We start from the raw sequence: 20,291 nt of genomic DNA on the forward strand, positions 1-20,291 counted from the left end.
CTCCTCTACGCCGCCGCCGCCGCCGCCGCCGCCGCCGCTCGGGGCCCCTGAGCGCTCCACTCGCTCTGGCGCCGCCGCCCGCCCGGGGCTCGCCTCGGCTTCGCCCGCGCGCCCCGCCCCACGCTGCGCCTGCGCACCGCCTCCGGCCCCCGACCGCGCCTGCGCGCCGCGGCGGGGCCCGGACTGAGCCTGCGCGCCCGCCCGCGGGGCACGCCGGGAAGCGGAGTCCCCGCCCCCGGCCCGTCGAGCGCGCAGGCGCGACCGCCGGGAGGGGGGGCCGAGCGCGCAGGCGCCTTGGCGCTTCCGACCCCCGGGAGGCCGCCGCCGCCCCCCGCTCGGACGAGCACCCCGGATTCCTGTGCGCGGGGAGGCGGGCAGGGCTGGGCTGCGTCGTCCCGGCACCGGCCGCTGGGCTTTTGGGGCCTTTTTTATGACGTCCCAGCGCGGGGTGGGGCCGGGGGCGGGGAATTGGGGAGCCGGGCCGGGGGCGGGGCGGGGTCCTCTGGCCCGGGCGGGGCGGATGCGGGCCGGCTCCCTTCTCGGGTGGTTCTGGGCGAGCGGAAAGGGAGGGCCGGCCGGCAGTGGGGAGGTGGGAGGCCAGGTTGAGAGCGCTCGGCGGGCGGTGCCTCTGTTTCCCCTCCGAGGAGCTGAGAGTAGGGCGGAGCTTGGGGCGGGGTGCGAAGGCCCCGCGAGCTTGGTGCGGGATCCGAGGTCGAGGCGGGGAGGACCCGCCCTGCTCGATTCAGTCCGACGGGGTGGAATCGAGATCCGCGAGACGCCCTCCCCAGAGAAGCTGGGGAGATTAGTGTACCCCGTTTTCAGCTTTCGTTCGCAGTACGGATTCAGCACCCGTCCCGGCCGAACCCCCAGACTGAGTCCCACTCTCAGACGAGCCCTGGCCCTGGCTGTGCCCTGATCTCCCCAGCTCTCCCTTCCGACGGCGCCCGGGCTCAGACCTGGCTGGTCCTCGGCCTAGACACACGCCCCCCTTGCCAGGACACTTGGGCGTGAGAATTGAGCGTGGCGCCCCGGCTTCCGTCCTCCACATCCTCGGGGTGACGGCTCCCCGTGAGGGTGGGCGTGGTGCTGTGGTCGCGCGCCGGGCACGCGGCTGCAGCCTTGCTGGCCAGCGTCAGGGCAGCCCACAGCTCCAGCGCCTTGGGTTGTGCCCAGGGGACCCCTTCCTCCAGGTGCCCCGACACCTGGCCCCTGGCCGTGGCCCAGCTGAGGACGGGCAGGTAAACCTGTCTGGGGCAAGGAAAGCCAAATTTCAACGACGGGAGAGGGACGGAGGACTCTGAGGGAGAGCCCTGGACTGGGTACGGCCCAAGGCTGGGGCCTTGACTTTCTCACCTCCGCCCTGCACCCTGGGGCACCTGGAGCAGGCCCCTCGTCAGTAAAAAGGACTGTGTGCCCTTTGCTAAGGGTTCCAGATGTTCTCACCCTCATTCTCTGCCTAGAGCACCAACGTCAGCATCGGCATGTGGCAGCTTGTCGATAAATAGGAATTAGAACTAATCATGGTTCTTCCAGACAGGTTTCCCAGGATCTCCCTATGTCAGCCCCACATCCCCATGCAGCATTGGGTGGGTGGGCCGGTTCCGGAAAGGTAAAGGGAGGTACTGGTTTATGGCTGCTCCAGCAGGTGCCACATGGGGCCTCATCCCCCAGGAAAGCCTGCTCTTTGGGCTCTGGAATCCTGGAGTGCTGGTCATCTAGGGTTTCTGCCCTCTGGGTTTTCTGTCCACAGCACCTTGATTTCCTCTTGGCTTCCCATTCTTAGTCTGTAAGGCTCAAATTGGACTGCCCTCCAATCCCTGGCAGTAGCCATCCAGTCAGAGCACTCCAGGCCCCCTGCTGCAGTGAGTTTGTTTAGGAACAGCATATGGCTCAGCCATCTAATGAATGCAGCTTTGGGACTTTTTCTGAGAACACTGGGCTCAGGTGGCTGAGCTGGGAGGAACTGGGCCTGGAGTAATGGGACCATCTCATCACCACAAGCCCTGTGAACGAAGTTGGCACTCAGGGGACCTGAGTCGATGGACAAGAAAGTGCCAATGACCCTGTGTGTGCTCCTGGATCCAGCCAGGCTGACCTTCCCTGAATGCTCCAAAGATGCAAGCTGATAAATTACTTTTGTTCTTATTAAGCTCGTTTGACTTGGACCTTCCATCACATGTTGCAGAAGAGCCCTGCATTCAGATCTAAGTTCTGCCACTACCTTGGAAATGGTCCTCAAATGCTAAGCTGGGTCTTAGTTTCTCTATCTGTAAGATGAGGTGCATGAGATGATGTTTGAAAAGCTCTCAGCATAGACCCTGAAGATATTATGGACAGGCACACAATAACGTTTTGCTGCAATTATGCTGGTTGAGAAGGAAGACATGATCTCAGGAGGCAGGGGCTGCAGGAGGGAAGCAAAAGGATGCACAGGGGAGAATGTGGCCCTCAAGGGCAGGGGGAAATGGAGTCCAAAGACAAAGGCTTCAGGGCTAGTGTATTCTGGATGCAAAAGAACCAGCTTCAAGGCCAGCTCTGCCCCTTCTTGCGGGCTGTGCCCTCTGGGGCCGGTACTATGGTAGAGAATAATGCCCCCCATAGCCGTCCACGTCCTACTCTCAGCCTGTGAATATGTTCCTTTATAGGACAAAAGGGACTTTGCAGATGGGATTAAGACTCTTGAGATGGGAAGGGGCACCTGGCTGGCTCAGTCAGTAGAGCATGCAAATCATTTCATTTTTATTTTTTAAAGATTTTATTTATTTGAGAGCGAGCTAGAGAGTGGCAGAGGGAGAGGGAAAGGGAGAAGCAGGCTCCCAGCTGAGCAGGGACCCTGGGATCATGACCTGAGCTGAAGGCAGACACTTAATTGCCTAATCGACTGAGCCATCCAGGTGCACCAAGCATGCAACTCTTGATCTCAGGGTCCTGAGTTCAGGCCCCACATTGGGCGTAGAGCTAACATTAAAAAAAAAAAAAAAAAAAAAATCTTGAGATAGGGAGAGTATCTTGGTTAATCCAGGTGGGCCCTGTGAAATCTACCCCACTCCCGAGAGAGTCATAGTCAGAGAGATGGGCCAACCTGCCACTGCCGGCGGTGAGGATGGAGGGGGGCCGTGGGCCAGGAATGTGGGGCCTCTGGAAATGGGGTGGGGGGCAGGAGCCGGGTCTCCCTGGGGTGCCGGGGGGAACCAACCCTGCCCACGCCTGGGTTTTAGGACTTCAGACCCCAGACTGTTAGAGGATCAGTGTGTGTGGTTTGAGCCACTGTGTTTGTGGTGATTTGTTACAACAGCCATAGGACTTGAATGCACTTAGGTCTATGAGCTTCAAATTCTTCCATTGGAAAATTGATTGATTGTTCAGTGACGCTGAACTGGGGCGCTGGGGATGCAACAGTGAACAAAACTAGCAAAACCCCTCACCCTTGGGGAAATAGGGAGAGAGGTCTTAAACAAGCTGGTAAATAAGTAGCAACAATAGCTGTGAAGGCAATGCACAGTGAGCATGAGCAGTGGGGGTGGGCGTTGGAGTGTTAATTTAGATAGTGGTCAGGGGAGGTGTCTCTCAGGAGGTGGCATTTGAGCAGAGACCAGAGTGGAGTGAGGAAGCGAGCCCCATGGGTCTGGAGGAACAGTATGACAGAAAGAGGGAATTGCACGTACAAAGGCCCTGCGGTGGGGACAAGTGACTAGAGACCAGGGTGCCTGGGGCAGAGTGAGAGGACAGAGGCAAGAAAAGAAGCTGGGAAGTCTCCTGGGTCCGCTTTCTTGAGTGCTGGCTTTGTTCACAGGACTTGTGGTGACGGAATTCAGGCCCAGGTTCTCCCAGCTCAGCCACCTTAGAAAAAAAATGCCAGAGCTGCCCCTCATTGGCTATCCCCGAGTCACCCTGAGGACAGGGAGCCCGGAGCACTCGCACTGGCTGGTGGGGTCAGCCAGGTGGGCTGGACCAGTGTGCAGGAGGAGTGCCCAGGATGAAGCTGTGAAGGGAAATCAACAGGATGCAGAAAAGGGCCAGCTGGGGGACAGGAGGAGGCATCCGGTCAGCTCCCCTAGACCTCGGTGGCCTGGGAGCTTCTACAGAGACCACAAAGCCCGGGGGAGCCCCAGGTTCGGGAGGCTGACTGGAGGGTCTGTCCTGGATATGGCAGGCCTGGGATGTCCTTGGGACGTCGCCAGAAGACAGCCAGCAGGCAGTTGGCTCTCGAGGGCAGGGCAAGGGCCCCAAGCCATGCATCTGAGAATCCTTGGTGTCCAGGGGGTAACTGAAGCCATGGGCTGGTGAGGTGCAGAGTGAGGAGGATGCGTGAGGAGAGAGGAGAGCCAGGAGGCCATGTTCCCCCAAGGAAGCTGAGCTAGGATGAGGAGCCTTCTGGGGGGACGTGGGGAAACCACTGTGGGGCAGGTGCATTTGGAGAGCGGGGGAGAGGGTGCTGCCAGAAGAGGGAGGTTTGCAGTGTTACACGGCCCACACTGCCGTGAGGTTGAGGTCAGCTAAGGAGGTCATGTCAGCTTCCCAGGACTCTGTTGGCTGGCAGAGGTCAAGCCAGGATCATGACACACGGGACTTCTGGACCCAAGACCAAGTAGCCAGGCGACCAGGGAGGCCGTGGGGGGCAGTGGTCCTGGCTGGGGTTGGCCTCAGTCTGACCCGGGGGGCCCTGAAGCATGAGCTGCCCGGGGTTCCCTCCACCTGAGACAAGGGGGCTGGCTCGTGTACGCTCTGGCCCTCACTCATCGGTGACACCTGCCCCACACGGAGGGGCGGGGCCTCCCGGGCCGTGTGGCTCCGCTGCTGAGGGAGACACCCACTGCACACTGTCCACCCTGGCTTCCGATGACTAGGAGGGACCGCCCCAGGGACCACGGAGCTGGCCCACGTGGCCTTGGCCTGTGAGTCCCGGGGAGCTGCCCGCCCTGCATCCCTGTCTTGGCTTCCGGGACAGTTGTGCACGTGACACGGATGGTCCGCCTGTCTGCAGGCCCCGCGCTTGCTCCCCGCACTTGCTGCCCAGCCCTGTGGTGGCCACGCGGCAGACACGTCCGTGTGGGGACTCCTGTGTGGGGACCCAGGACGGGTTAGAATTCTTTTTTTTTTTTAATTTTTAAAAAAATTTATTTATTCATGAGAGACAGAGAGAGAGAGAGAGGCAGAGGGAGCAGCAGGCTCCCAAGGAGCAGGGAGTCCCGATCCCAGGACCCTGAGATCATGACCTGAGCCGAAGGCAGACGCTTAACCATCTGAGCCACCCAGGCGCCCCGGGTTAGAATTCTGACAGCTGCTACATGTTGAGCTTGCTGCACGATGTATGACCCGACAACTCTGTGGCTCAAAACAAGAATTTGCTTAGTTCCTGCATCCGCAAAGCAGGAGTTATCCGTCACCTGGGCTTCCTCACAACATGGCTGCTGGGCGACTCGGTGAGCCCCCGGTGGCCGTGGCACGCGCCACCTTTTGTGACCTCGCCGTGGAAATCGTGTAATGTCACAAAAGCCACTCACGTGCAAGGGAAGGGAATGCAGATTCCACGTCTCCGATCTGCCTTCCGAGGGGAAAGTTGTGGAGGAGCGTGTGGGAACGGAAACGTTGCTGTGGTTGTTTTTGGAAAATAGCAGCCACAACTCACCGGTTCCCTGATTGCCTGGTCTGTGCTGGGGGTACCAGGGACTGGGAAATGGGGAGATGAGGTGGTCCTGGCCAGCAGTAGCTTGTAAAGGGGTTAAACTCTGTTCCCGTGGGGTCTCCCTCAATCAGAACCGTGGCTGTCCTGGGTCCCATTTACCGGAGCTGGAGGCTGAGTATGAAGTCACTGGCCAGCAGTCATTCTGGGCTGGGAATCTGACCGTGGCCTCCCTCCTGCTCCCAGTGGGCTTCCCTGTGGAAGAAGCCATCCCCTTGGAGGGGAGGAGGGATGCCCAGTGGGTGCCCGGAGAGCAGCGACTGGACGAAGTTCCCAGGTGTGTGTGGATTCTGGGTGGGCTGACGGCAGGTGGTGTAGGTGGTGTGGTGTGAGGGTTCCAGAGTGGGCCCCTTTCTGGTAGGGTGACCCTGCACCTCTCTGGGCCTCGATTTCCCCATCTGCCAAACCTGGGTAGTCACTTCCCTTCCTCAGAGGGCATGTAAGACCTCGTAGGGCTCACCCACGTCGGCTGTTTCCACCATCATGGTCGCGATGACCTGCCCAGCGGACCCCTTCCTTTGACAGCTGGGGAACCTGAGGCCCAGGGTGGAAGCACTTGGATGGGCGCTTGCAGAGAGCAGGGCCTCCTGGGCCTCAGGGTTGTGAGTCCAGGGCCCAACACTGGGCTTCCATAAAGTGGAGTCCAGGGGCGCCTTGGCATTTCCAGGCGGCCAGGCTTGCCCCCAAGCAGCACTGAGGGGGTTGCAGCTGAGGCTGGAGCGGAGAAACATTTCCGCAGACACGGGACAGGGTAGGGGAGCAGACCCGGGATGGGTTGGGGGAACGGGCCCGGGACGGGGTGGGGGAGCACACACGGGACGGGGTGGGGAGCAGGGGGAGCAGACTCGGGACGGGGTGGGGAGCAGACACGGGACGGGGTGGGGAGCAGGGGGAGCAGACCCGGGACAGTGTGGGGGAGCACACCCGGGACGGTGCGGGGGAAAACACACGGGACGGTGTGGGGGAGCAGACACGGGACGGGGTGGGGAGCAGACTCAGGACGGGGTGGGGGAGCAGACTCGGGACGGGGTGGGGAGCAGGGGGAGCAGACCAGGGACGGTGTGGGGGAGCACACCCGGGACGGTGTGGGGGAAAACACACGGGACGGGGTGGGGAGCAGACTCGGGACGGGGTGGGGGATGCAGCAGAGGAGCAGACACACACTCCAGGTCAGCCTGGAGAACGGACTTTATTACTCTGAGGAGAAAGGGCCCTTTGCGGGGGTGCAGGGAGGGCGTGCCCACTTCCTGGGACCCCTGGCTTCCCCTCTAAAGGGACTGGGGCATGATTCCAGGTTGCAAGGTGGGTGTGGGGAGGACTCCCTGCACCCCCCTGCATGTAGGGACTGTCCAGTCCTGGTCCCAGACCCGTGTTCTGCCCAGGAGCAGGTGGCGACGACCCCCAGCTGTGTAGGTGGAGGAGGGGCAGGTAAGGTGTGCGGGGGGGGGGGGGCACGCTCAGGCCACCGGCTTGACCTTGGCGATGAAGAGAGCAGCGGCCTTCTCCAGGAACTCCTCCCGGGTCATTGGGGAGCTGGGCCGCCGAGCCACCAGGGCGCGGTCCATGGCCAGTGCCAGGCTGTCGGGGCCCAGGCGTGAGCCAGCCTCCAGGTAGCGGGCGGGCACAGCACCTCCATCGCTGGCCTGCAGGGCCCCCTCCAGGGTGTCCAGCACGGCCTGGCCCACGCGTCGGTCCGCCACAGCCAGGGCGGGGTCCTCCAGCAGCTGGTAGAGGGCGCTGGCCCGCGCCACGAACTCCAGCAGCACGAAGCAGGTGAGCATGCCGGCGCGGAAGACGTCCAGCGGCACAGCCTCGTGGTCCCGGCACTGGATCTTGTGCAGCAGGGGCGCCACGACCTCCTCGGGGGCTTCCCCGTCCCGGCAGATGCGTTTGAGCAGCTCACTGTAGGTGCGCCCATCCAGCCCTGGCTTCTTCTTGCGCCCACTGGCGCTCAGGCACTCGTAGGCCACGCTGACGTTGTTGTTGAAGGCCGTCCTGTAGGAGGACGGGAGTGTTGGGCCAGCTGGGCAGAGCCCCGCACAGCCCACGGCCCCCTTGCCCGCCTGCCAGCCCCAGGGCCTTTGCACAGGCGGTGTCCTTTGCCTGGAGTGCCCTTCCCCCAGGTCTCCCCATGGCTCCTCCAGCTCCTCCCAGTCTTTGCTCAAGTGTCACCTTTTCAGTGCCCCCCCCGCCGCCTCCTCTCTTTTTCTTCACGGCAGTTACCACCATCTTAGTGTAAGATGTCCTCAGGATGAAGTTTCATGTCCTTTGGAACGTCAGCCCAGGAGCACACATCAGGGAGTTTATGCACAGCCCCCAGTGCCTAGAACATGGCCTGCACACGGCAGGTGCTCTATGAACATCTGCTGAGTTGGCTAGTGGGCATTGCCCCGCGGGGCTCTCCCACTGCCCCCCAACCATGCCACTCACACTACGGGGTGGTCACTCCTGGCATTTAATGTGCATTAACTTGTTTCACACTGGCCTGAGTCAGCAAACTACGCCCATGGGTCATATCCGGCCCACCGCCTAGTTTATAAATAAAGTTTTACTGGCACATGGTCTCATCCAACCACTGACATGCTGCTTGGGGTTGCTTTCCTGCTGCAAAGGCAGAGCTGAGTGGTTGCAACACGGATTGACCCACAAAACTGAAAATACGACCTGTTCTTATATGGGAAAGTCTGCCTTCCTTGCTATCTGCGTTGAGGCGGGCATGATTCTTTGCCCCAGAAGAGCCCGAGGCTCTCCTACGTGGCCTGGCTGTGCTGTGAGCTTCACGAGCAGATTTGGGGAGCATGGTGGTTAAGAGGGCTGCAGGGTGAGCCTGGGGGGCTGGTTAGCCTGGCCTGTAGCCCAGCACTAGCACGGCTGGTGGCCCTTTGGCATTTCCACCATGACCAACAGGTAGTGAGGCTCGTTGGGGGCTCACGGTTGGGCCAAGGATCCCAGGGAGGAGGGGGTGAGCCAACCCTTTCTGGGAGCTCGGCTCCATGGTGAGGGAAGGCACGTGTGGCTCCATTCACCTCCCGTGGGACCTGGGCACACTGTCTCACCTTTCCGTGGGCCAGCAAGCGGTTGAGCCCAGTACACACCAGCTAGCACACTGTGGATGCCCAGTACAGGCCGGCCGCTCTGGCCAGCGCCGCTGCCCCATGCGGGGCTTACGATGCATGTGCTGACCCAGCGAGCTCTGTGCATCAGAGGAGGAAACCGTGGCCCAGAGGTACAAGAACAGCAGCCTGCGGGGGTCTCCCTCCCAGCTGGGACTCAGTTCTCAGTCCGTCCGGCTATAAACCCCTTTTCCTTCTCATTCGTTGGGCCCTTGCGATGTGCTGGGACTGGTGGTCAGTGAGACCAGTGCTGGGAAGCTCCTCGGGCGCTCCCTCCCGCTATCTCCCCCGTCACCTAATGCATTAGCTGGCTGATGCCTCAAACCAACTCTCTGCAGGAACTCTGAACGTTAATTCCCTTCACCAGGAAGGGGGGAGGTCCGCTGTGAACACACGTGCTGGTCACTAGTGCTCTGCCAACTAGCCATCCTGCGTAACAAATCACCCAAACCCAGCAGCCTGAGATGGCAGCAGATGTTGATGGACCACCGAGGCAGTGGCTCAGGGTCTGCCTGCCCTCTGAAGGCGCACACGCCTGGGCCTCGGTCCCCAGCCCACGGCGTCTCCAGAGCCCTCCCCACACGATGGCCGTGCACCAGGATGGGACACAGAGGCCGCTGCCCGCCACGCCGCCATACCCGATGGGGGTGCAGGCCGGCCCCATCTGATGTGGGAGGTGAGGACTGGCGGGCCTCCTGAAGGCTGGCCACCCCTCTGAAGTGAGGATGAACCACAGGACTTTGTTCCGCCAAGAGATGGGCATGGAAGCCACACGTGGTCCACTTCCGAGGCAAGTTGTGAGAGCTACAGTGAGTCCCTGGGGTCCACTCCCCGTTGCCATGCTTGGGTAAACTCCCAGTGCATGTGTGAGGGCAGTCCCCTGGGCCTCTGCCTCGTGCTGCGGGAAGCAATCCTTTGTGTTGGGGCCACCGAGGTCTCAGAGCTGTTCCTGCCACGTGACACAGCTTGTCCTGATACAAACATGGTCCACGATTCATCCAACTCTGGGCCACGATGCCTCTTCAGCAGCCTGGTCTGCCCTCCAGGTGAGTAAATTCCCTCCTCTCTAGAGGCTGGGGCCTGGCGGGCAAGACCCCCGTGCCGTTTGGTTCCCATGTTCACCGAGTGCCTTCTGGGAGCACAGCTCTGTCCCTGGACCCCACCTGGACCTACGCTCGGGTTCTGGTCACTGGAGAGTGAGGGTCCCCATCCCTGCCTCTCAGGGTTCTCATGAGCCAAGTACTTAAAACAGGGCCTGGCACGTGGAGGGGTCCCTCCTGCACTCAGCGTAGGCTGTGACCAGGGTGGGACTCAGTGGGCTGCCCACACACTGTTTGCCTTACACTCCTGGCCTCATGAGGCAGGAAGGCACGCAGAGAGGTAATCACAGCCCTACGAGATCGGAGCTGATGGGAAAGACGCTGAGGAAGGTGACACCCAACCTCTAGGCTGCTGGCCGCGGGTCTGCAGCTCCCCGGGGACCCCCACACAGTTCCCGGCGGCCACCAGGGAGCACCTGCTCTGTCTGTGGGATCGCCGGGCTCTGGGACTTGGCTTCCCCATTTGTGACATGGGGACTGGGGCTCCACTGAGGGCCCCACCGTATCAGCTCCCACCCAGAGCACTAGAGTGAGCATTTGCTTAGATAATACCTACGTGAGAGTGTGTCGACTATTTCTGGAGTGAGACACGGAAACGTTTCACTTTAGCCCAGGGGTTCTCCATGGGGGTGACTCCTGGTGCGATCTGGGGGCACTTTTGGGTGTTATCACTTGGGGGGAGGGGGGGCCAAGAAGGCTGCTCAACACCCCACAGTGCTCAGGAGGGCCTGGCCCAGACTGAGCTGAGGAACCCGGACTTGGGGGTGCCCTTTCGAAGGTTTTCCCAGGTCAGGGGGGCCTGCAGGAAGGGCACCCTGGCTGTTACTACTAGCCTTGTGGTGGCTCAGAGGCCTTGGGGGTGAGGGGGCCACACTGTCCAGATTGGACTCTGTACCTGCCCCTTAGTGACCATGCAGCCCTCAGCAAGTCTCACAAACATGGTTTTTATGCCCTTGGGGCCCTGAGGCTGGCAGGGGGGTGGTCGATTGCACCTGCGGCCACCACCTCCAGTCCCTCCCGGAGACCATCACTTGCGATCTGCACAAAACAGAGGAAAAGGAATTTTGGATGACTTCTCCCCAAGTCTTTCATGCTGATGAGGCCCTCAAGAACAGCTCCCAGGTGGCCCAGTCAGGCCCTCCTCGTCAGACGGGGCACCTGCTTTGCACACTGGCACTTGCCTGGCCTGGCTTCTGCTTTTGGCCCCTCAGGCTAGGTTCAGGGGCTCCTGATGGGGACCCTGTCTTCTGAGTTAGCCACTGGCTCCGTCTCTGGGGAGAGCAGGTGCGCCCGCCACTCCCCTATTCACTCCGCCCTCTGTGCCCCTCCAGCTCCGAAGTGCCTCCAACCCACGGCTCCAACACCCCTGCAGTGCAGTGAGCCGAGTCCCCCCAAAATGCATGTCTATCTGGAACCTCTGAGGGTGACCTTATTTGGAAATAGGGTCTTTGCAGATGTAATTTGTTCAGGATCTGGAGATGAGATGAGGTAACCCTAAATCCAAGGGTCCTTAGAACAGAAAGAAAAAGACAGAGAGACACAGAGGAGGACACAGGCAGGCACTGGAGCGATGCGGCCACATGCCGAGGGACACCTGGAGACCCCAGGAGCTGGGAGAGGCAGGAGGGACCCTCCCCTGGAGCCCCCGGAGGGAGGGCAGCCTTGTGACAGCTTGATCTCAGACTTTCAGCCTCCAGAACTGTGAGAGAATAAATTTCTCCCTCCCCACCTTTTTAAAGATTTTTAAGTAATTTCTACACACAACGTGGGGCTTGAACTTAAAACCCTGAGATCAAGAGTCGCACCCTCTACCGACCCAGTCAGCCAGGTGCCCCACATTTCTGTTGTTTTAAGCCACCAAGCTCGTGGTAATTTGTTACAGCCGCCACAGGACAGGAATACAGCTCTCCTGGCCCTAAATCCAACAGGCACTTGTCGGCCCTCGTCTATGGGCCACTGGATACGGGACTGCCACCAGCCCACCACAGGGTGCCTCTGCGTGGATTAGGAAGAAACTGCAAAAAGCCTTCATAGACATATCCTCATTTGTGACTATCTATAGGTGAGTGGCTTGTGCAGTGCTTGGCCTGAACAACCGTACATGGTTGCCCAGCCACTGACGACTTTTCCCTTTTGGAAGATGTTCCAGGATGCCATTCTCTTCTAGTTCCCTCCTTCATGTCTGGTTGGCCTGATCGTGCTTTTTTTGTGGGTTCTCTGAGGCTGGGGCTCCTCAGGGTTGGGTCCCAGGCTTTTCTCAGTTCTCCTGAGGCCTTCACAACCCCTCCTGGTGGACAACCTCCTGTCCCACTGGCAGAGCCACCTGTCCACCCTCCAGCTGCAAGGTTCTCCCAGCTGCCCGACTTAAGAGTCCCCAAGCAACCCTGGACACTTCCCCCATATCAGTGACCTCCCATCTCAGTGGGCAGCCCCATGGACGACCTAGGACTGTCTCTGCATACTTCTTTCCCACCCTTGCCCCTGCAAACCCAGCAGCTTGACCTTCAGGGCACATGGATGCTCTGCTCAGATTCCCACCCTCCACACCCCTTCCCATACCTGAGACCCCTCCCCAGCTTCCCAGTGCTGTCCTTACGGCCTGTACTCTGACTCTCTTGGGAGGGCTGCCGAAAGGTGGGCAGGTGCTGGAAGCACAGTGGGGAATCGCCTGGTGAACAGGCTGGAATGTTCCCTTGCTTGGTTTCCTCTCCCGTCCTGGGTTCTCCTGGGAGCACTCCCTTATAACATTACCCACGCATGAATACTTGCCTCAGGTTCTGCTTCTAGGGACCCCTCCCCACCAGCCAAGGCCCAGCCCACCCACATCCAGTCATGACCTCACCTGGTTGATGTTGCATGTCAGAAAGCTCCTCAATCCATGTCATGTGGACCATTCATTCAATACATATTCCTCAATCACCTTTCGTGGGCTCAGAACTGTTGGGCGGGCACGTGTAGGGGGGCAGGCTCCATCCCCCCCCACCCCCCCACCGTGCTTCAGCCACAGAAAGGCCGAGGAGCCTGTGGGTCCCACACGGCAGCTTTATGGCCTCCAGGCCAGTGCACCTGCCCGCCTCGTGCCTGCAGCCCCTTTTCCTGTGCGTGAAGCAGGCCTCCTTCTGGACACCCCTCCTGCCCGCTGGGCGCTGCCTCCGGGGGTACGGGCCTCGGGTGACTGAGTTGCTCTCAGCCCTGTAAATATCCACTTTCTGGCTCAATGGATGGGATCGCAACGCCGCCACTAACAAGGCATTTAAAGAAAAACCTAGTTTGGAAGGACCTGGCTCGGAGGACTAGCTCTGTGACTTTGGGTCCTCTCTGGGCTCCGCGATTCTTAAAAGTGGGGAGGGCTGCAAGGGGAAACTGAGCACCTGCAGAAAGGCATCACAAAAGACCAGCCCCCGCGCTCTGGGCCCAGCCCGCGCCAGGAGGCGTGCGCACTACCGCGCCCCGCATGCCCGCGGGCAGCACGCCGGGGCCCCAGGTCCGCAGCGGCCCGGCCCCGCCCCGCCCCGCCCGGCCCGGCCCCGCACCTCTGCGAGTGGTGAGCCAGGCGGAGGTGCCACAGCGCGCGGCCCAGGCGCTGCTGCTGCAGCAGGAGCTGGCCTGGGGGCTCCCCGGCGCCGCCGTTCGCAGGCGAGCGCAAGCCCATGTTCTCGAAGTAGTGCGCCAGGAAGGCGATCGGCTCCTCGGGCCGCGCCTCCAGCAGCTTCAGCAGGGCCGCGCGCAGCATCTCCGTCACGCCGACCTGCCGCAGGAAGTCCTCCTCGCGCTCGGCCGTTGCTGCTGCTCGGGACACCGCCGGCCGCCCGCTGTCGACAAAACCGGCCGCCGGAGCCACGGCCGGCCGCCGCCTCTCCACTGCCGCCATCTTCGTTGCGGGCAACGGGACCGGAAGCGCCGCCGTGTTCCACAGCGCGCTGGCGCCTGGGGCGCCATCTTGGTTAAGGGCAGAGGGCGCCCGCGTTCCGCGGGACACTCTGACAAATAACTAGGCCAGGCTACCCCCGCCCCGGCTCTCATCGGCTTTCTTCTCCGGTTCCTCTTTGCGAGTGCTGGTTAGCTTTCCGAGCTTAGGCCCGGAACGTGCATTTTGCCAGACTCCAGAATGGCTCTCTAGGAAGGGCATGGTGTTCGGCCTGAAGCCGGATTGTGGTGGGCGAGTCCTTCACGAGCATGGTCCCCTAGCAACCAGTCGCCTTGGTTACCGGGGCAGCCAGGCGGAGCATGCGCAGGGATGGTTCCGACTCCGGGACTGAGCGCCGACCCTGCCCCGCTTTCTGATTGTCCTGAGCCTTTGTGCTCAGTCTGGCCTTCAGCCCGGTGCGGTCTCCGTCTGGGTTTATGGATCACCCCGTGGGGAGGGGTCTCCTTTCCCCCGCCAGCCACCCGCCAGGCTGAGTTAGGGGGTCTGCTCTGGGTTCTCATGGCTCGCCGGACGAGTGGACCACCTGAGGTCCCCAGTTCCCCGCCCCATGCTGTTACCTTTCCTCACCACCAGAGGGATCTTTCTCACCACAGCCTCTGCAGCTCTGAACTCTCCCATAGCTCCCCAGTGCCCGCAGCGGAATCCCCAGCTTTCATCTGCTGATCTGACTCCCAGACTCCTCCTCGCCTCTCCCCCACCCGACCGACTTAGCTCCCAAGCCACCCCAAGAGAGAGAAGATTTCCTTTAACAAGCCACTTCTGTGTCTTGTCCACACTGTGCACCCCCTCAACTTTCCCCACTTCTTTTGAGGACTTCTAGTTATTCCTTAGGTGTCCCCCCATCCGGGGAAAGGTACAAGCTGTGTTCTCCCCACCGCAGGCAGAACCCACGCTCCCTGTTGCTCCCTTTCCCCAGACCTGGCCAAGTAGGGGTTGGGGGTCCTGTCCATCCTCATCTCTTGAGGGAGTCTCCCAGTGCAGAGGGTAGCTGGAGCTGTGTGGAAGATTCCAGCATCCTTGTAACCCCACAGAAACCACTGAGGTCAGACCAGATGCTCTTTATTCTCCAGCTCTGGACCATTGCTGGGGGGGGGGTTCCTCAGGGGCTCCACTGAGGGGAAACTCAGATGCTGGCCATCAGGGTAAGGGGCTAATGGTCAGCTCTCAACCATGTAGGTCCAGAACCCTGCAGTTGTCCTCTGGTTGCAACTGTGTGGAAGGAAAGGCAGGCCAGTCCCCCTCAATCCGTCCAGGTGGGGCAGGGGGCCCAGAGGAGCCGGTGGGCTTGGTTGTCACTGGGTGGGCCTGCAGCGTTTCCACAGGCGATAGGTGAGGAACACCAAGAAGAGCAGCCCCAGCACCAAGCTGCCCGTCCACAGGGCTGGGGGTGTTGTCTGGGAGCCTGGAGAAGGAAGCGTCGAGAGTCCTGAGCACCTCTTTGCAGGTGTGGGGGAGAAGCTCACAAGAATCTGCTAGGGGCTTCCACATTTACTGAGTTCCCTGAGATTTTGCAAAGGACTTCATGGTTTAGAGTGTCTTTTGAAGTGTATAAAAACTGCTGAAATATCCAAAGGACTTCTGGAGTGGATCTTTTGAAAGGCACATAGGACCTTATGGTTGGAAGTGAGTTGGCTGCCCACCACGCCTGTTTGAAATATGGCTCATCCGAATGCAACATGCTGTTAGTGTAATTACACACATTTTGAAGACTTAGTTTAAAAAAAGAAAAGAATGTAAAATGTCTCATTTATATTTCTAAATGTGGCTACTGGAAAATTTGAAACTACCTAAGTGGCCCTATTCTATTTCTATCCTACAGGCTGTTGTGGGTTGTACAGGTTAGAGTTTAAGGAGTACTGTGAATCTAGAGTTTCTGAAATTTGCAGTCCTCACAGTGCCAAGTAACTGGAATCTTCCACCGTTAGGGAAGCCCACTGGACAACTGGGGAGACTGAAGTTGGGCAGGCCCATCCCTTGTCTGAGGTCTTGATGCCAGGCTTCCCTCCCTCTGAGGTTCCCCCGGACCCCTCCCTAGCCCCCAGAACTCACAGATTTCCGGGACCAGGTACAGGCTGGCCATCTGTCCCCCTGGGTCCAGGCGACACCGAAACCAGCCTTCAGGGCTGCAGCCGGCCCAGGGCACGCTCAGCCAAGCCTGGGCCCCAGCCTCCCACCTTTGGTAGGCTTCCAGACCCCCGGGGGCCTGGGTCCAGCCCACTGCCACACCGGGGTCACAGACAGCCTCACAAAATAGCTCCAGACCCCCTGCTGCTGGTGACTGGCGGATCTCAGGGTGGCAGGGCCTGGTGGAGCTGTTCCCTGGTGGGGGTCCTGGACTCTCGGAGCTGTGGGTGGAGCTCAGCTCTGGGGTGGCCTCGGCAGAGGTCGTGACAGGGGGCTCCGGGGAGGTCAGCCTGTGCAGGACTGGAAAACAAGGTGATGGTTTTTCTCCTGCCCCAGGCTCCCTCTTCTGCCCGTCTCTCCGTTTAGACCATGGGGTAGGACCAGAACCGCTGAAGCCCCATCCTGGGCCACTTGGGCAAATCAAAGGGTATCCCAGTGGGTAGGAGCGGGGTCAGGGTCTGTCTTGGTCCCCTCCCCACTCTGGGTGAGCTTCTGAATGTCTGCGTCTCAGTTTCCTCAACTGTATAGGGGGTGAGAGCCACATCCTGGGGGTTGCCATGGAGAGTGATCAGAGTGCAGGGTTGGTGAGACCTGGATTTTATAAATTACAGGACTGGGAGGTGGAGAGGGGAAGGTGCTCCCTGGCAAAGGGAAGGGGTGCTCCATTCCTTGTGGTACAGATGGGGAGACTGAGGATCCAGGAGGGGATTTGTCCATCCTACCATGAAATGTCTTTCAAATCCAGTGGCCTCTCTGGCCTCCCATCGCACCCTACCTGCCCCCCCTTCCAGTCCCCTGGGAGCTCCCTCGCTCCATCCCCACCCCTGATGACCCCATGTGCATTAACATGAATTTCAGGGTGCCCTGCTGGAGAAGAAATTTGTGCTTCTTTAGTGAGAGGTTGCTGGGGGCTTCATGATGTGGACAGTGCCTGTCCCACATTAGACATGTTTGTTAAATTAATAATGTCTGACATGAACTGAGCACCTACTGTGTCCTCAGCCCCAAGTTAAATGTTTTCATTTGTTCATTCAGCAAGTAGTTATTGTGCACCTGCTATGTGCTGGGCACTGTGGTTTCATCCATCCATCCATCCATCCATCCATCCATCCATCCATCCAGAATGTATGTGTTGAATACCTACTCTGTGCTGGGCACTGTTTTAGCCACTGGGGACATAGCCACGAACAAGACATATTTCTTTCTCAGTGAAGCCAACAGTAGGGGATACAGACAATGGGAAAAATGAGCAGAAAATGCAGGATGCCATATATTGATAAAAGGTGTCAAAAAACATACAATAGGAGAAAGGGCTTGTGTGTGTGTATGTGCATATGTGTGTGTGTATATATCTATGTGTACGAGGTAGTAAGGATACTTTGACCCTTTAGACAGGTCAGGAGAAGGCTCACGGGAAGGTGAGTGAGGGAGCAATGGAGAGAGCTGGGGGAAGAGCATTCCCAGTGGAGGTGGAGCATATGTAAAGGTCCTGGGGCAGGACCATGCCTGGCCTGTTGGAGGAGCAGCTGGGAGGCTCATGTGGCCAGAGCAGAGTGATGGGGGGAGACGGAGGAGGTGAGGGCAGGTGGTTCATGGCCCTGTGGACATGGGAGGATTTGGGTTTGTACCCGGAGGGAGGTAGGAACCTTGAAGGACTGTGGGCAAAGCAGGACAGGATCTTAGAGGTCCAGCATAGGGTAGGTGCTCAGTTAACCTGTTGAATGGCTGAATAAACTTATGAGGAGTATCACACTGGAGGCATGTGGGATTCCCCTGCTGTGGCTGCTGGCTGCTGTGGGTATTGTGACGGATTCAGACTGGGACACCGGGGGCGGGGGGGGGGGGGGGAGGGGTGGAGCCAGGATTCCAGAAGAGCCCCTGGGCACCACCCATCAAGGCTCATAGGAGCTGGGTGGGGGGACTTCACCTACTTCCTGGGGCACTGAGTGCAGGCTGGCCAGAACCCCGAAGACTCACCTGGAATGGCCCGCTGGTAGCTCAGCTTCAGGCCAGGTAGTTTCATGGTTGCCCGGCAGCGGAGGGTGAGTGGGGTGGGGATCTCCAGCGGGGGCAGCAGCCAGCGCTCTGTTACCCGAAGCAGCTGGTCCTCGCCCTGCTGGGGCTCCTCCTCCACATCCCGGCCCAGGGCCTGCACCCCCTCCAGTTCCTGGTCCCCCAGGAGCAGGGACAAGGAGAGGGCCTCAGGGCTGGCAGGTGTGATGTTATGGGCGGTGCAGGCCACTTCTCGGTCCTGCTTGGCCACCAGGGCTACTGGGGAGACAGTCAGCTGGTCTGGGAATGCTGTGGACAGAGGGTGTGAGCTGGGTGGGCCGAGCCCATACGGTCAGTACTGGGCCCTGAGGAGGGGGCTTGGGGTGGGGCCAAGGGGTGAGTGGGGACTGCTGGTGCGTGGGGTCAGGGGAAGACCCAGCGGCCACAGCTTGTGTGTCTAGAATGTCAAGTACTGGAGACAGGTCCAGAGCAGAAAGAGTGGGGGTCAGGTAGGGGGAGGAGGGATGATGAAGGGAAGAAATGGATTGCAGAGCGACATAGGTGGAGCTGATACAGCCTTTGAGCTGGGGGGCAGGGTGGGCAATCTGGGAAGGCTCCCAGGAACAGGTGGTATTGGTAGGGAGGTAAGGCAGGGTTGCTGGGTGGCCAGAAGGTGCACAGGCGGCGGGGAGGGGTGGGAGCTCACCGAACACCAGGAGCTGCACGGTCCGCTGGAAGGTGAGGGTCCCGCAGGAGCCCACGCACACGCGGGTGCCGGCCGCGGACAGGGACGCATTGCGCACGGAGAGGACACTGCTGCCCGCGTCCGACCGCACGGCGCCCAGGCTGGTGTCCAGGCCCCGCCACTGCACCGAGGGGGTCCTGTGGTCAGCGCAGGCCAGCCGGCAGGTGAGCTGCTGAGATCCGCCCAAGGACACTGCCACCACGGAGTCTGGGGGCTCCACCTCCAAGGGCCCACCTGCGGGCAGACGGCGCTCTCAGCCCCGCCCCCCGCCCCCAGCCGCGGGTCCCCGCCCCAGACCCCCCAGCCTGAGCTTCCCCCCCACTGCCCTTCGCCCGGCCTCCTCCAAGACCCCCCACCGTACGGTCCTCCGCACCTTCCCCGAGCCACCGCACCGCCCTGCTGCGAGCCTTCCCTCGGTCCCATCCCTCCCCTCTCTTCTAAACTCACTGCCCTAACGGAGCCCCCTCCCTTGCTCACCCTGGCCTCGTTGGAGGAGCCCCAGGAAGAAGGGAAACAGGAGGGCGAGACTCTGCTCCATGCTCGGTGTCGGCTCTGTCCTCCGCCCGCCGGGGACGCGCCTTAAATAGCGGTGCCCCCGGCTCTTTTCCGCCGCCCCGTCCTCCAGCTGCTCCCCGGGGCTTTCCCGAGGGGGTTTCCCGCCCTGACCCCCGACCCTGGAGGCGACAGAGAGGCAGGAGCTGGGGGCCAGGGTTGGCGGGGACCCAGCAGCCAAGGTCAGAACAGACGGGGCGGGAAGGTGTGAGCGGACTCCACTTTGAGGGATGGGAAGATTGGAAGATGGAGGCCACAGAGGGGTGGCGGTCCAAGTCCACCGTATGGAAATCGGAACCAGGCCCGGGGCTGGCGCCACCCCGAGCCGCCCCGACGGCCGTGCGATCTCAGCCTCCACTGCCTGGAGCGGCTGAGCCGGGGCGACGGAGAGCAGCCTTCTTCCAGCGCGGAAGTGCGGAGCTGGGGGGGCGGGGCAGGTTCTCCTTGGGTGGGGCCTCCTGCGGGTGAGGGTCTCTGGGGTGGGGGGGTCACCTGGAGGTGGGGGGCTTTCGGGGGGGAGGGTCCTCTGGGGGTGGGGTCTCCTGCGGGTGAGCGTCTCTGGGGTGGTAGTCCCCTGGGGGTGGGGGGCTCCTGGGAGTGGAACTTCCTGGAAGAAGAGTCCTTCATGGGTGAGGATCTTGTGGGGGTGATGGGGGTCTCCTAGGGGTCACATTCTCTTCGATGTGAGGGTCTCCTGGGACTGATGGAGCTGAGACACTTCACCACCTACCTCTGAGCTTGTCTCTCCTCGGTAAAACAGCTAGGGCTGTGGGACACTGGGAACTCAGGGTAGGGGGCTGCCTCCCTGCCCTGTTCCACACAGGAATTGAGGTCTACAGGGGAAGACCAGGAAGGGACTCTGGCCCGGCTGCCCACTCACAGCTGTCATCAGTGAGTCCTGAGAAATCCATCCACCCTTTTCTCCTTGCCCCTCAGCCTGGCCTCATTTCTCTGTCCTTCATGGTCATGTACCACCCAGCACCCAGAGTGGTTTTAGAAACACCTTTCTGAGCATGCTGACACCCCAAGGCTGCCTGTGGCACAAAGGAGAGAA

The 20,291-nt window shown here is 60.6% G+C and overlaps 2 protein-coding genes across 2 annotated transcripts; both read right to left on the reverse strand.

Annotated features, from left to right (window-relative positions):
* Positions 1–6,832: 6,832 nt before the first annotated feature.
* Positions 6,833–14,052, reverse strand: TPGS1 (tubulin polyglutamylase complex subunit 1). The gene is made up of 2 exons (XM_045863527.3): positions 13,430–14,052; positions 6,833–7,678 (listed from the first exon to the last, which is right to left on the reverse strand). Exons 1-2 carry the CDS (start codon positions 13,765–13,767, stop codon positions 7,141–7,143), a joined length of 876 nt encoding a protein of 291 aa, XP_045719483.1. The 5' UTR covers positions 13,768–14,052; the 3' UTR covers positions 6,833–7,140.
* A 586-nt stretch (positions 14,053–14,638) lies between these two features.
* On the reverse strand, positions 14,639–19,313 carry MADCAM1 (mucosal vascular addressin cell adhesion molecule 1). The gene is made up of 5 exons (XM_045863918.2): positions 19,163–19,313; positions 18,647–18,919; positions 17,926–18,249; positions 15,874–16,248; positions 14,639–15,226 (listed from the first exon to the last, which is right to left on the reverse strand). Exons 1-5 carry the CDS (start codon positions 19,221–19,223, stop codon positions 15,117–15,119), a joined length of 1,143 nt encoding a protein of 380 aa, XP_045719874.1. The 5' UTR covers positions 19,224–19,313; the 3' UTR covers positions 14,639–15,116.
* Between the last annotated feature and the right edge of the window lie 978 nt (positions 19,314–20,291).

Source organism: Mirounga angustirostris, unplaced genomic scaffold (assembly GCF_029215605.1).
Source record: "Mirounga angustirostris isolate CCGP_5_RB_7025 unplaced genomic scaffold, mMirAng1.0.hap1 SCAF_1, whole genome shotgun sequence".
Lineage (NCBI taxonomy): Eukaryota > Metazoa > Chordata > Mammalia > Carnivora > Phocidae > Mirounga > Mirounga angustirostris.

Excerpts from the sequence above, each read along its gene's own strand:
- MADCAM1 (XM_045863918.2), bottom strand. The coding sequence starts at position 19,223 with ATGGAGCAGAGTCTCGCCCTCCTGTTTCCCTTCTTCCTGGGGCTCCTC. Across the intron at positions 18,920-19,162 it reads GCTCCTCCAACGAGGCCAGG|GTGGGCCCTTGGAGGTGGAG; the intron begins GTGAGCAAGGGA and ends GTCTGCCCGCAG. Across the intron at positions 18,250-18,646 it reads CGTGCAGCTCCTGGTGTTCG|CATTCCCAGACCAGCTGACT; the intron begins GTGAGCTCCCAC and ends CTCTGTCCACAG.
- TPGS1 (XM_045863527.3), bottom strand. The coding sequence starts at position 13,767 with ATGGCGGCAGTGGAGAGGCGGCGGCCGGCCGTGGCTCCGGCGGCCGGT. Across the intron at positions 7,679-13,429 it reads CTGGCTCACCACTCGCAGAG|GACGGCCTTCAACAACAACG; the intron begins GTGCGGGGCCGG and ends GTCCTCCTACAG.